The sequence below is a fragment of the Sinohyriopsis cumingii genome, chromosome 1 (assembly GCF_028554795.1).
Source record: "Sinohyriopsis cumingii isolate HCF-2022 chromosome 1, ASM2855479v2, whole genome shotgun sequence".
In the NCBI taxonomy this organism is placed as follows: Eukaryota; Metazoa; Mollusca; class Bivalvia; order Unionida; family Unionidae; genus Sinohyriopsis; species Sinohyriopsis cumingii.
The window spans coordinates 167077696-167093292 of record NC_142961.1 but is presented as its reverse complement, the minus strand read 5'-3'; the positions used below and the strand labels follow the sequence as shown (position 1 = coordinate 167093292).

The 15597-nt window shown below is 33.2% G+C and overlaps 1 protein-coding gene across 1 annotated transcript in view; it reads left to right on the top strand.

The window, feature by feature from the left end:
• Positions 1-15597, top strand: part of LOC149808330 (son of sevenless homolog 1-like) — a 107988-nt gene that overhangs the window by 24276 nt on the left and 68115 nt on the right. The window contains exons 3-6 of the mRNA XM_089975882.1: positions 3496-3579; positions 8380-8460; positions 14484-14678; positions 15211-15351. Coding sequence (XP_089832008.1) covers positions 3496-3579; positions 8380-8460; positions 14484-14678; positions 15211-15351 — 501 coding nt within the window. The remainder of the gene's footprint in view (positions 1-3495; positions 3580-8379; positions 8461-14483; positions 14679-15210; positions 15352-15597) is intronic.

Here is a 15597-nt window from a genome sequence, read left to right as displayed (position 1 = left end):
AATTGAGGATCTATACAATTTTTTTATATGAAAGTGGTGATTATTCATTCTCATAGAAACTTTTTGAAGCTATTTTTCCATCATTGCATATTACATATTTTACTTTTACTTTTCATCATTTGATATGCAGTCAGTTATAACTTAGAGAAAATAATTCTTTTGTATTGGAGCTACCAAGTATATATTATATATTTCAAATCCAATTGCTCAGCAATTAGCTAAGAGATAATTTAGTAAATGGTTATTTTAAATCACGTATCAGTAAGTAATTACATATGTGATGATGGTCTGTGAGAATTACCATAGATGAAATTATTGGGCACAGGTGACAATTCATAATTACTACCAACTTTGGTGAATGAAATATCAATTTGGAGCACGGTCTTGATGACTGGACATCAGAGGAAAATTTTATTATACCCTCATTATCTTACAGTCATAAAATAGTTATGCTGTTGCATCTCTAAAAATGTATTCAACCTTACCAAAACTAGGTCATTGTGACCAAGTTTTCATTCTTTGTGACTCTGAATTTTCAGCATTCCATTCATTGCACCCTTATTATCTTGCACCATATTTCAGCAGTACTTTTTCAAAATTGGTATATAAAGTCATTTCTTCAGGATTTCTACTTAGAGTGCAAATTCCATCTCATGTATTTTCATCAGGGATTATTTTCAATTTAAAAGGGGAGAGGGCAGTTTTTATATGAGAAAAGTGTATCTTGTAGTATGTTTCACTAAACATGTGTCTGATGTGTCTGATAAATAAATTTTAATAAATATACACGTGAACTTCTTAAGATAAAATCTTAAGGGACCAAATAAAATATTCAGTTTTGAGGGGTTTACTGTTTATTGAGGTTTTCATATTTCACCAAAATGAGATGCAGTCATATATTTTCCCTTAGTTATACCGTAATGTGTATATTATTTTGATATAAAATAGGTATTTCTTAATTATTAATTTCCTTTGTCATTTCTGAAAACATTACATTCCAGACAGGTCAAAATGGGACATTACTTGTCTACATAAAAAGATTAAAATGGCTTTTTTTAAAAATCATTGCAAGTTCATAAAACTATGTATGCTTGGTACAAACTTGTGTATTCAGATTTCAAATCTGTAAAAATGTTTTGCTGGTTGGAAAAATAATGTTAAAAAATGTAATTGTTATCACTCCACTGTTACATATGTACTGTCAAGAGACTTTATAGCAACAGCATCATCAGAGCAACATTAAGGTCAGGTGCTTAGTTCAGAAGTCACCCTAACCAAGTTGTCATGCCACTTAGCATACACAAAAGCCAAGAGGTACATAAAGAATTAATATTGTAATTTGAAAATGAAAATAGTGGAACAAAATCTAGGACTATATCAATATTTTAAAGTACATTCAAGTACTAATACATTACAGACCCAACATGCTTAATAATCGATACATCATATGCAGATATTTCTGTTCTTAAATTACATCAGGATTACTATTGGTGGCCAAATGTTTCAAGAAAGTTGGCAAATTAAGGGGCAGCGAATAAGCTGAATGCAAAATATTATCAACAGATGTGGTGTAGCTTATTCCAGCACCAAACCTGTCAATCACTGGGTCCCAAATTGGTATTGAATTTTAAATAGAGAAATATAATTGTATTTATCCATCCTTGTTCTCACATTTTAAAAATATTAAGCAAATGATTCACATGGAAATAATTGTAAATTCCTACTGTAATGTTTGAAGTTGTTACTTGATGGCATACATGATGAATAGTCAGATTTTATATACTTCATAACCATAAAGTTGCTGCTACTAATGTTTTTATTCATGATGTAGTTGTGGTAGATTTATTTATTATTATCCAGACAATAAAATAAATCATCATTTACATATCTAATCTGCCTGTCCTATGAGTTACAAGTTAATGACAGCAATATTTGGAATGAAAAACTGACAGTTTTCTTCCACTTGTTATTTTATAGAAGATGGGATACTAGACCACTGATGAATTTGATGTGAAAATGAAGCATATAAAATTTTGAATATTTGCCCCACAGGATTGGTTGTTAGTCCTAATCATTTTGTTTTTGCTAACATTTATACTTTAAGTATTTACACTAATTTAGTTTCAGCACATGCAGTTTTACTTCTGTACATGTTTTTTCTGTACTCCACTGTTTGTTATTGTTATTGTGTGTGTGAGTTTAGTGTTTTGGTATTACAGATTCAGTACAGTGATGTCCAATGTCCTTACACATGTTCTATGGTATGTATGGTGAGTGAGTAGTATGTGAGTTGCTTGCATTGCACGTGCCTAACATGCAACTGCCAATTACATTAACAAGTTCCTTGTTCCATTGTTTACTCCTATCATGACGTTCCAGGAGTCAGCTTAAACATTTCTGGGTGCAATACGTTACTCAATATCTTGTAAATGGTATCAAAGAAAATAACTATTGTACTTCAGAATACTACACGTCGCTGGTAAGGTTTTTAGTAATTACATTGTGATTGTTTTATAATAATTGCGTACCTGTTTTGGTGTATTTTCTGTATGTGATATATTTGTTTACTTTTAGTTATTTATATATTTCATGTTTATATGTTGAAGGTCTTCTTCTTCTTTGTCTTTTCTTCTTCTGGTGATTTGTTTAGTCATCATTAAATATGATTAAAGTACAAGAACCCATGGAGACATAACTGTTATTTCTCCCATATACTTGCTATAGGTATTACATTTCTAAAATATTACTAGCCAATAATTATGATAGAACATTGTGTCAGAATTGTTCTTTTGTTGGTCTTTGTTGGCAAAAATGTCAAAAGTTAGTATCCAGTGTATGGATGCAAGCTTTGTTTTAAGTTTAAAATCCAGTAGATTTAGGATTATTTAGGTGTATATTATACAACATAGTCATGTGATCTGCAGATAAACATGATCTATATTGCTTCACAGAGCCTCTGGTACTATATTGCAGACAGTTGGAAAGGGTTAACTTAGCCATGTCTAAATATTACTATTAACCCATTGTTTACAGTGGTTGTCATCTTTGCCAGTGTTTGTCTTAGTTTTACTATAACCATGGCCCTAAGTTATTTAATAACGCTTGACTGACCTCATACCGTATGTACTTGCTTCTAAGTTGAGTCAAAATGGAAACAACAAATAGTCTATCTTCTGTAGCATAATATGCCATCAGATCAGGGTCTGTGCTGTTTGTTCTGCTTATTACTCCCTCAAACTTCACAGACCCAGATCTGCCAGCACATTATGCAATGGCAGATCTACGTTTGTGCAGTATGCAGTTTGAATCGACTTATAAGCTAGTACACACAGTAACTGTTATTTGGCAGCTACTTGGCCACATGTTGAGTAAGTTTCAGTTTTAAAGTTCATCTTGGTGTAAAACTTTTAACCTGGAACCACCTGGCATATAAAATGTGATGGAATACTTTATTAAGGTCATTCGCAGGAATAAGATTTATTTTTCTTTTCCCAGGAGGTCCTTGGGTACAGAATAGATCAGACTGTGACTGTGTACATTGTAGCAGTGCTGGAATATATTGCTGCAGATATTCTGAAGGTAAGAATATGGAGAAAAGTCAAATTGTCAGAACCAGTCTACATTCCTGTTTTGTTTGTATCTTGATGCATTACATTATGCTTTGTGCATACACAAATTGCCTTTCATTACGAAATAAAGTATTCCTTTTGCAGGTGGTGTATTTTTCAAGACAAAAGTTTTTAGTTCTGCTGTTCATTGACCAGGAGAGATTGTGTGATAGACTGTTCTTGGTCCATTCATCAGCACAAGCTTGTTATCATTACTCCTTCTAGACCACTTCATGGATTGCCAGAAAGCTTTTCACACACATTCATCACAAGGTCTTATTGGCACTAACTGAAAATGGTCCTGCTGGGACATCCAGATTGGCCAACTCGGAAGTCATCTTAAAAATCTTGTTATCGCTATTCAATATATGATAATATCAACACAGAGTTTACTGTACAAGACTGTTCATGATGTCCAGTTGTTCTATGACGAACATGTAGCTGATCTAATGTCTGATACGGCCATCTTGAAAATCTTGATATTGCTGCTCCACTTGAGTGGATGATCATATCAACATGTGGATTTCACAAAAGACTTCGTGTGATATATAGTTGGTCCAAAGTAACATTTGTGTTGATGTGATATCCAATAGGACTAAAGTCTTGAAACTTTTGATATTACTACTTCTAAATGAAACGTCATATCAACATTGGATTTTCACCAAAAGACTTTCCATGTTGTCTAGTTAGTCCTAAATGAAAATGGTTTCACTCAGACATGCATTATGCACCCACCCACCCTCTTAGCCATCTTGAAAACTTATCATTTCTCTGCCTGAGTAGATGGTCATATCAACATGGAGGTTTCACTTAAATATTTCTTATGATACACCACTCCTTCGATAACTCATGAACCTGCTTATAATGCCAGGTGAGGCATGGATCCAATTTTTTAAAACTAGAAATATAAAAAAATGGCCCCAATTTGTTGAACTTGGGGGAAAATCACTATCACAATTAGTAACTGAAAGTTTGAAATATCATTGAAAATGGTAGATAGGGGCTGGAAATTTGATTCAGCATTATGAAATTTTCAACATTTAATAAGAAGTCATAATTGTTTATACATTTTCTTTCCCAATGACATTCTTAGTATACCGTAAATAATACCGTAAATAACAATATTCAACGATATTTTGATCAATATAAATGGTCCTAGTGGAAGTATTATTTTAATAAATAAAAACCAGTTAATATAGTTTTTTTTTTAATCAAGTGAAATTTGTATTTTATTACTATTGTTTAGTTAGGTTTAAGTGTAATGATCAGAAATGCAGTGTACCCTCATGTGCTCAAACATAAAATGTGTCCATCTACAGCCATGTCCATGAGCATTTCTGTGAGATCCTAAATAAGTGCTGACCGTGTTTTGATATCTGACTTGCAAAAGTGTTTTTTGTAATGTTGCACTGAATTAAAAGCTGGCCTCCTTTTGTATCACATTAATTGCCTCTTTTGTATCAAATAAAGAATGTGGAATAAAAGAAATGTTAAAAGGCATGCAAGTCTTATATGCGTAAGATCTAGCGGCCCTGGTCGTATGTTGGTGAACTTTTTTCAATTGATCAATTGAACACTGTTATAAATATTACTGTGTACTTAATATAATTAGACCACCTTAAATTAAGCTACTCAATCATAACTGTGCTCAAATATAGGCAACCAAGCAAAATAAATACTTTGTGAAATAAAATAGCTTTGTTTCAAAAGATATGCATCATTGTGAAGAAGCAAGTTTCAGAATTGGTACTAAGAGCTATCCTCGAGGATGAGAAGAAGTTTCAGTGTTATTTGCAATGAAATCAGGGCATCAATATTTTACTAACTGAAATGTACAAAGGTTTAGTTTGACGTACTTGATTGTTACACGAAATAAATGTCACTAGTTTTTTGCAAATATAATCTTTTTTTTGGTGTATCAACAGTTAATCTACTTTCTGCTTTGGAGACTCCATACTTTGAACTCGGCAAATGTTTTTGCATACATGTGAAAGTTTTTAAACCATTTGGAGTATTGTTAATGATCTTTCATATGTTCGTTATCTTGAAAATAAATGTAATTTATACAGAATAACAGACAACTTTGTTAGAAAAGGTGATTGATTGACAGTTATTCTTGAAGCAATTATAAAAGAAGATTTCAGCCATTAAACAGCCCAGTTTCTGTGCCCCCCTCCCCCCAGTTTTGTGTATATATTTGGTGAATTAAAATGGTGGTAGCCATTTTGAAAATCATATCAATACTCCTCCTGAATGTATGGTCAAATAAACATGAGTTTTTCACTAAAAGACATTTTGTGATGTCTGTCTGGTGCTAGAAAATGGTGCTGATCTGATATTCAATATGGCTATCCTGGCAACCACTTAAAAATGTTGTTGCTACTCTGCCTGAATAGAAAGTTATAACATCATGGGGTTTTCACCACAATTCTTATGATGTCTAATAGGTCCTAAATAAAAATGGAGCTATCCTGACATTGCATACAGCCACCACAGTATCATATCAGCATGGAGTTTTCACCAGAAGTGAAAAGTGATCCATCACAGCCACCAGGGCAGCCATCTTGAAAATCTTGTTATTGCTACTCCTTTTGAAAGGAGAGTCATGTTGATATGAGGTTTATACCACAAAACTAATTTTGATAATTACCTGGTCCTGGATGAAAATGGTGCCAAGCTAACTTAAGATGTGGCTGCCACAATGAACAGATTGAAAATCTTGTCTCCTGAATGGATGGTCATATCAACATGGGGTTTGAACCAGAAATTTCCTAATGTTGTCCAGTTTGTCCTAAATGAACATGATGCTGATATTTTATCAGCATGGCTGCCACACTGGATAATTTGAAAATTGTATCACCCAAGAATACTGTAGCAGGGATGATTCAGCTCTCAACAATTAAACGGAAGAAATGGTCTTACCTTGAATTTCTGGAAATTCTTTTCAGCCTTTGAGTATCAGTCCTTTCATTGTTTTCTTCTCATAACAGTCTGTAAAATTAAACAACTAGCTCAGTGCTTGTAGGCATACTGCAGTATAGAATAATACAATTCAAACATACACATACAAAAAATGATGGAAGGTATCCATAAGATCAATAGGCTTAGATAATTTGTCTCCCCTTTCCCACTTGAGGGAAGAGACATTTGTGTTGTGTTGAACCAAACCAAAGCAAACTGGATATTTAGATTATATTTTTTTTGTTTGAGTCCCAGTATCTAATTAGGTTCTGTTAATAGTTACCTTATTTTTCAGTTTTATTACTCATTTTTTTTAATTTATTGAACTTTGACCATGTTGAAATCAGTTTATGAAAAACCACTTGAGGTAGACAAATGAAAATTTGTATATGCTTTTGCATAGATGACTTCATTAGAATTTCATACCATTGTAGTAATTTTTCAAATTCTTTTTAATATAATTTAAGTTTGTGGATAGACATTTTCACTTTGGTACAGAAACTTACATGTTTTGCAGAACATTATAGCTTTTTAGCTGTACTAGTCATAGGCCAGGAGAGTTTATGAGATAGCCTATTGTCCTTCATCTGTCCATACATGTTTGCACACACATTCATCACAAGGTATAGTTGGTGTGAAATGAAATGGTGCTGCTTGGAGATCCAACATAGTTGCCATGGGAGACGTCTTTAAAATCTTGTTACTTCTATTCCTTCTAAACAGAAGTCATTTTGATACAGGGCTTTATGATTAATCCTAAAGGAGAATAATGTTGATCTGTCTGACATCCAACATGGCTGTCATTGTGTTCATTTTGAAAATCTTATTACTGCTTGTCCCGGATTGCCGGTTATTTTTACGTTGGGTTTCACCAAAAGATTTATGTCTAGTTAATACTTTATGAAAATGATGCTGATCTGACTTTCAGTATGGCCAGTACAGTAGTCATTGTAAAAATCTTGTTATTTCTACTCTTCCCAAATGGATTTTCATATCTTTTTTGCCAAAAGACTTAATAAAATACTTCATAAAATATCTAATTGATCCTAAATGAAAATGATGCTGATATTACATTCACTACAGTGGCTATCTTGAAAATATTGTTACTGCTTCTCCTAAATGGATGCTCATATCTACTAAGGAAATCCAAGATATGGTTTCAACACTCATTAGTTAAAAAAAAGAAATGGTCTTATCTTGGATACCTGGAAATTCTTTCTCTTTAGTTAGTAAAACATCAGTCCCACTGAGGAGCTTGCATGTTTTTTGTTTTGTTTATTTGGTCTGAGATTCTGTTTGCAGTGAGGGTCTACACGTTATCAGTTGGTGAGGCAGGTCTGTTTAGCATGTAGGATATCTCAATACTTCCACTTATTTCAGTGTAACATTCATTAGTAGACCTCTCCGTATAGGACCACTGCTCCCAAAGGACATTATTTCTAGATCCATTCTCTTGTATCTATGATATTTTTAAACCATTATATAAACTACACCTGTCCATAAGGGACAAATTTAAGTTGCTTTGTTTCTCCTTTGTAGTCAGGGGTCAGTGTAATTAGTAAAAAAGAAGACATCATTTGTTATTTCAAATTGTTTCCAAGATCTTATCAGATATCCAGACATTTTCTCAAAATATCAACTAGAGACCTTGAAAATCTGTTAAAGGTCACCAGAATCAAAATTATTTTGAGATTGTCATGGAGAAAAACAAACCCATTCTAGTTGTTGCAATTGATAGAACATTCTGGAAATAAACATCTGTATGTATTTAAATGAGCAGTACCAGCAACTAATTGATTTTTTGTTTCAGTTGACAGGGAACTATGTGAAGAACATTAAACATTCAGAGATCACATCCCAGGATATCAAAGTAGCAATATGTGCCGACCAGGTGAGATCATTTTTGTTTCATAGGGATTCCAACCTTTCATCATTAATTTACTGTTTTCAAGTACTGCAGGGAAGTTTTACATTTGTATTCTATTTTTTTTTAATTGAAGGTGAATGGTGACAAAAAATCATTTTTGTGGGCTAAAGAAAGTTCAAGAAAGAAAGAAAATATTTAATGCATTTCAAAGGATCACTGTCTCTAGTATTGTACTTCCCTTGAATGATATCACATGATTACTTCCCTTGAATGATATCACATGATTACTTCCCTTGAATGATATCACATGATTACTTTCCATTATTACAACATGCACTCAGTGCTATGTAAATTGCATATAAAACTGCAAATTATAGACAAGATGTTGTAAGTAATGGTTTAAACTGCTTATTTTTGTTTTGTTAGCTTAAAACTTAGATTTATGAAATAAAAGGTCCATTTAGTGGAAATTGTTTGAGTGATGTGTATTGTTAGCTGAAATTGCCTAAGATCTATTGGAGTTAAAGTAAGGTGATGACTTTGAGTTAAGGTCAGATGCACAGACATTTTCATCAGAGTTGCTAGATCCTGACAAAATGGCACTTTGGGCTGGTTCTGAGGTATTTTTTCCATCAAGAAACAAATAATATGGTATTTTTTTATATATTATGTTTTTTGCCATATATTTTTTGCCAAAGATATTTGACTCTCCATTCAGGGTTCCCACGCTACCGGGAAATCATGAAAAAGTCGAGAGAAATTATAATTTTTTCCAGACTGTGAAAAGTCCTTGAAGTTCGCAATTATTGAAAGTTGGAAAACCCTGGGAATTTTCTGCCAACACTTGATGCCTGAAACAATCACGTAATTGAGTAAGAAGAACCACTGACCCTTGAGAAGCTACTGGCAAGTTTTCTTACATACCCACATTAGCCGAATCTGAGACTTGAACCGACGCAGACAGGGGTGAGATGGCAGTGATCCGTAACGGAGAGTGCTTTAGACCACTCGGCCACTAAGGGCCCTTTTTATTGTTGGTTACTGTTGGCTTGTGTACTGATCATGGTATTCAAAATAAAAAGGTTGATATTATAATAGGAGGTTTCTGAAATAAGTAGAAAAATGTTTGTAGAATACAGTATTATTTTTATTGGGTTAAAATTGACATAAAAATACCATATAACTAGTCCCAGTCAAATGTATATGCATTTGACCTTTGTCCTAGGGTCATGACCATCAGTTTAACTGTTGACTTTTAGATTTTTTATAGCCTCAGTTACGGTATTATATAATGTACTTCTGCATCATACAATAATATTGTGTCAGGTTTGATGAAATAGTAACTTTCTAAATTGTTATTAAACTTTTGATAGTCTAGAAAAGTAAATGTTCACTTTTTCTCATATAAAAATTTTCTTTGTATTTCAGTGATTTTTATCAAGTGTTAGCCTGATGCATTGTACATGTTGTAATGGTGAATGACCCATGGATAAATATTATTTATTATATGCTCATTTTTTTCTCCATTAACTATACATTGTCAGAATTGTTCAGTATTTTACGATCTTGAACTCGCACGCACTTCATATTGCACTCATAAAGGAACTACTTTCTATTGTAAACAAACACTGGATGCAGATGCCAGCACTTTTGATTTGTAAACAAATCATGCACACTCATATAGTAGGCGCTTTACATTTTGGTTGATTAAATTTGTTTCTGAATGAACTAAAGTAGATGTTTCATGGACTGCCACATAACAGCTGCTTTGCCATATTCCACGTTAACTTTTTTGATACAATATTTCTGATTTAGGCAGGCGATAGATGCCAGATTTCATAACATTGCTGGGTTCCTACAAATAACATGCAAGTGAGAAGGCATAAACTGTCTTGTTTTGCTGGTAATAAAAATGGCGAAACATCTACTTAAGTTTTACATCCTGAATTTCCTCAAAATGTACTTTCTTAGTTCTGCAAATTCGAATTATTATATGAGCCATGTCATGGGTTCTCAAGCTTGATTACACATTTCAAAATTGTACTGTAATTTCGACTATATTCCAAGTGCAATTACATCCTCCTTACTGAACTCAAAATGAAATAAATATTATATTCCATAGCGTCTTTTTGATAATTGCAATTGAAAGACTTCATATTTTCTCCACATTATGATTTCAAAACATTCAATGACAGAACAGAAACACACTTGCAGATGTCAACACACTGCTCCATCGCCGCTGTAATCTAATGAACTGCATGTTGAATTTGCACAGATAAATCTAGTCCATAATCATGAAATATCATAGAAACAACAACAATACCAAAATCTGTTTATTCCAGGTCAAATGGAAAAGTTGTTGCGATGCGCATTCATTCACAATATGACAGCAAATTTCAATTTTAAGTAGACCGAAATGCCATTTTCTTTTGAAAAATATGTCTAGCGTGCAACTAAATTCAAATTTATTTGGGCAGAGTTATATGCGCATTATTAATGTTGTGCAGTAATGAATCTGCGCATGTGTATTTAGTTTGGAATACAGTATACATTCAGTTACTTTGTTTGTTGTAGTGTATTTTTGTTTAATTAAGCCTTGGGTAGAATAAGGAAATGAGCATATACATGTAATAAAAAGGTTACTGCATTTGTATGGGGAAATATGAACTCATTTTGTTGGATGGATATACTGCAATCACAAGATCGTGCAGTATTTCCATCCAAAAATATTTTCCCATACAAATGCAGTAACCAATAAGTATTATACTAACATATATAATCTGTGCTCAGTGGTACAAAATGCTTCTACAGAGCAGAGTATTACTGCATATACTTGCTTATAATTCGTGTGTAACTGCAAACAACAAAGATCCTTATCAGTTTTAGCATAAATCACATGCATATCAGGGTCTTTGTTGTTTGTTCTACTTACTACTTGTAACAAACTGCACAGACCCAGATCTGCTCGTGCATTATGTGACAGCAAATCTAGTTCACTGCAGTTTGCAGTTGGGATTCGTCTTATAAGTGAATATTTACAATAATACTTGTTATATCTTTTAATATAGAAATACTTATAATGTCTTCAGAGTGTGAAATGATTTCTGGTACTTAAAATAGACCAGGCGAATGCACTATGTACATTTCGGTCATAATTAGGGTAGAATGATTGGAAACATTAATAACTGGGAAAGAAACAGCTCAGTTACACCTGTGAAAGTTTGAGCTTACTAAAAACAATACTTGCACTACTATATAACTATACAACTTTGAAAATGATGTTCATGACTTACTTCAGTCAGATACTGTTTGGCAGTGAACTGAAAATTGCCTCATGTTTTTGTGTGCTGATATTGTATCGAAATGTTGACACATGAGTGAAATAGATGTGTGTATTATGGTAATGTTAAGATTGGTATCTGTGCTGCTGGATTTGGTATTTTATCAATATCAGATACACCACCCCAACCTATGACATCACAGCAAAGGAAAGTCAGCAAGCCTGCATTATCTTTGGTGAAATTGTTAATCCAGGCAATTGCAAATTCCACTTTGAGTTTGTAATTGTTTATCTGATGGTCAAATAATGTTGAGAATATTAAAGTAGACACAAAATTACACGTCATTATTATTTTTGGAGACCATGTCGGTTCACTTAACCATTTTGATGATTCTTTAAGGATTCAGTTATGAAATTCTTTTAGATCAGTACTTTTTACATTGGAATCTTCAGAAGGTTACATAATAAATTATAGTACTTTTTACATAGGGATCTTCAGAAGGTTACAGAATAAATTATAGTACATTTTACATAGGGATCTTTAGAAGGTTACAGAATAAATTATAGTACTTTTTACATAGGGATCTTCAGAAGGTTACAGAATAAATTATAGTACTTTGTGCATAGGAAACTTCAGTAGGTTACAGAGTAAATTATAGTACATTTTACTTAGGAAACTTCAGAAGGTTACAGAATAAATTATAGTACTTTATACATAGGGATCTTCAGAAAGTTACAGAATAAATTATAGTATTTTTTACATAAGGATCTTCAGAAGGTTACAGAATAAATTATAGTACTTTTTACATAAGGATCTTCAGAAGGTTACAGAATAAATTATAGTACATTTTACATAGGGATCTTCAAAAGGTTACAGAATAAATTTAGTACTTTTTACATAGGATCTTCAGAAGGTTACAGAATAAATTATAGTACTTTTTACACAAGGATCTTCAGAAGGTTACGGAATAAATTATCTTTTGTTGTTGACTTAAGCGGTAAAATACAATAATACATGAATTATACTCAGACCAATGTCTGTGGGCTTGCAGACCAGTTGTGTCTCTCCAGCATACTAGGTAGATATTGTCATCGGAAATCATATTCAAATATCTTGTGATATAAATAAATGCTACCAAACTGACCATTTGAAATCATGTGATACCATCTTGCAGCATGATTGGCACAGTTTGTAAGTATTATTATAATAATGAACATATTCTACCAACTTATTTTGGGAAAAATGAGAGAGTGTGTACGGTTAAGTGAGAGATAACAGTTTGCAGCTGAAAAGATAAGTGATTAATCAGCTGTCATTGATGGATGATGTCAGTGTGTATGGTGAGATTTATGGTGGTATAGAAAACTACCCTTTTCCAGCTTATTGTTTTTTGACAGTTATTGACTTGCAGACATTAATACTCAACAGGTTTGACTGGTTATAATGTTTCACAATGCCTAGTAATATTTTTGGTCAATAAAAATAGTTTCACTTTTCTGTTGATATTAATTGTGATCTGGTGGGGGCGTTCTTATGTGTACAGACATATGAATGTATCATTACACCACTACAGCATACTCTATTTGTTCTTTATCCTTGTATCTGTACAACCGATTATTCTGACAAATGCCATGCCTCCTTATGAGTGGATAATCAGCATTCTACTGTATTGGATCTTGTGTTTATGTTGCCTTGTTTTGCTCAGACTTTACATCCAAGAGGCAATTTAAGCTATGTGGATGGAAGATGCTTTTATATATATATATATATATATATATATATATATATATATATATATATATATATATATATATATATATATATTCTTGCCTTGAGACAGATACTGTTTTTAATTTTTGTTGACCATTGTGAAAATTGATGTTTAGAAAATATTCCAGTTAAATTTAGCAAATAAAAAGTAGGAAGTTGATAGTTGTCTAAGGTTGATAACAACAACTGCAATATACACATGTTTATCTCTTGAAAATATGTGTCCCATGTCTTACACGAGATGTTTTACTCTGTCCACTGAGTGTGAAAATATTTGCCCCATGTGTTGTTAAAGATGTTTTACTCTGTTCACTGAGTTTGAAAAGATTTGTCCCATGTGTTGTTAAAGATGTTTTACTCTGTTCACTGAATTTGAAAATATTTGTCCCATGTCTTGTGCGAGATGTTTTACTGTGTTCACTGAGTTTGAAAATATTTGTCCCATGTGTTGTTAAAGATGTTTTACTGTGTTCACTGAGTTGAAAATATTTGTCCCATGTGTTGTTAAAGATGTTTTTCTCTGTTCACTGAGTTTGGTTAGGAACTTTGCAGGCTTCGCAGTCTTAATTATTTACCCAAGATGGCACGAACTGATAAAATGGTTAAAGTTTAACAAACTAATTTTTGGGAAGAAGATTTAGGTAAAAAATGCTTTGTGCGAAACCTTCTTTTAAACAACAGAAAGGCTAGCCAGCAGCACAGGCAATGATGACCATAAATAAAGCTAAAACTGACTGTGCTGCTTGCCAGCTTTTCCGTTGGGAGAAAGAAGTCACACATGAATGCATATAGTGGAAATCAGAGGCATTGTACACATTCCTTCTTTAGCTTTAAGTAAGCGTTTTGCATTCACAGACATTGTTACAGTTATGCAGATTGACTTGGTGCTTATGACAAACATAAATGTAACAGTTGTTTATTTGTTAGGATGAGTTTAAAAGTCTTCAAAAGTTGGAACAGGCTCATAATGACTTGGTTTATAATCTTCCGTTTTAGGTGCTGATGGACATGTTTTCCCAGGAGGAAGAAGTGTCCCTCCCCCTGGTGGAGGAACCCACACGACAAGAATCCTTGTCATATGAGGGAATTGTGAAGGACTTTATTTTAGAGGAGAACCAGTTCATGAGGGACCTCAACATGATCATCAAGGTCTTTAGGATCCCCTTTGTCAAACACTTTCCAAGGAGCAAGGTGAGTTTTCCCAAACCTAAAAGTGACCCATAGGGCTGGAACTATCATTGGTTTCCATTGAAATGAGTTGTTGGGCTGGAAGCTAGTGTGTTAAAGGTTAAATAAACACAATTAATGCATGCACACAAACACACACATGCACATTGTGGACAGCTAGGTTTTAGTCTTTTGATTTTGTCAGTAATGGCCATAGCCAGGAACTCTGTTAACCAAATCCATACATCACCAACAATCCATATCCAACCCTTGACAGCAAAAGCAGTGGCCAGGAGCTCTGATAACCAAAGGAATATTGCACCAGCAATCCATATGTAATCCTTGCTTTAATCCAGATCCCCTCCCAGGATCTACTTGTCATCCATATACTAGATGGCATTATATCCTAGAACTACTTATTAAAGTGTTCAGTTACAATGGTCTGTTTGTTTTTAAAAACATATGCATAACAATAAGTAAGAATTGTCAAGAATTCAGTGCGGTATTATAACATCAAATTACTCTGCTTTTGTATGTTTATTTTTCTTGCTTTCAGGATCTGGAAGTGATATTCAGCAATATAACTGATGTCTACACTTTCACAGCCAACCTGTTGGCCTCTGTCGAAGAGCAGGTAGAGATAGCCGCAGAGAATGAAGCACCAACAGTTGGCATCTGCTTTCAAGACATGGCAGAGGTACAATCTGTTTAGCATTTTGTTATTTTTTTTATTCAGTTGTCTCTTATACCCAATATCAATATTATTAGACTACATTGGTTGTATTTCAGGGTCTTTACGATAAGTTTAAATTCTTTGCATAGCTTTTACACTTTGTCAGGCACTATTTACATAATCTTATACTTTAATTTGTTCTATTTATTTTATCTGAGCATTTATAATCTTCCTTTGCGGCTAATGAAATTGAAAACAAAAGCAGTGAAT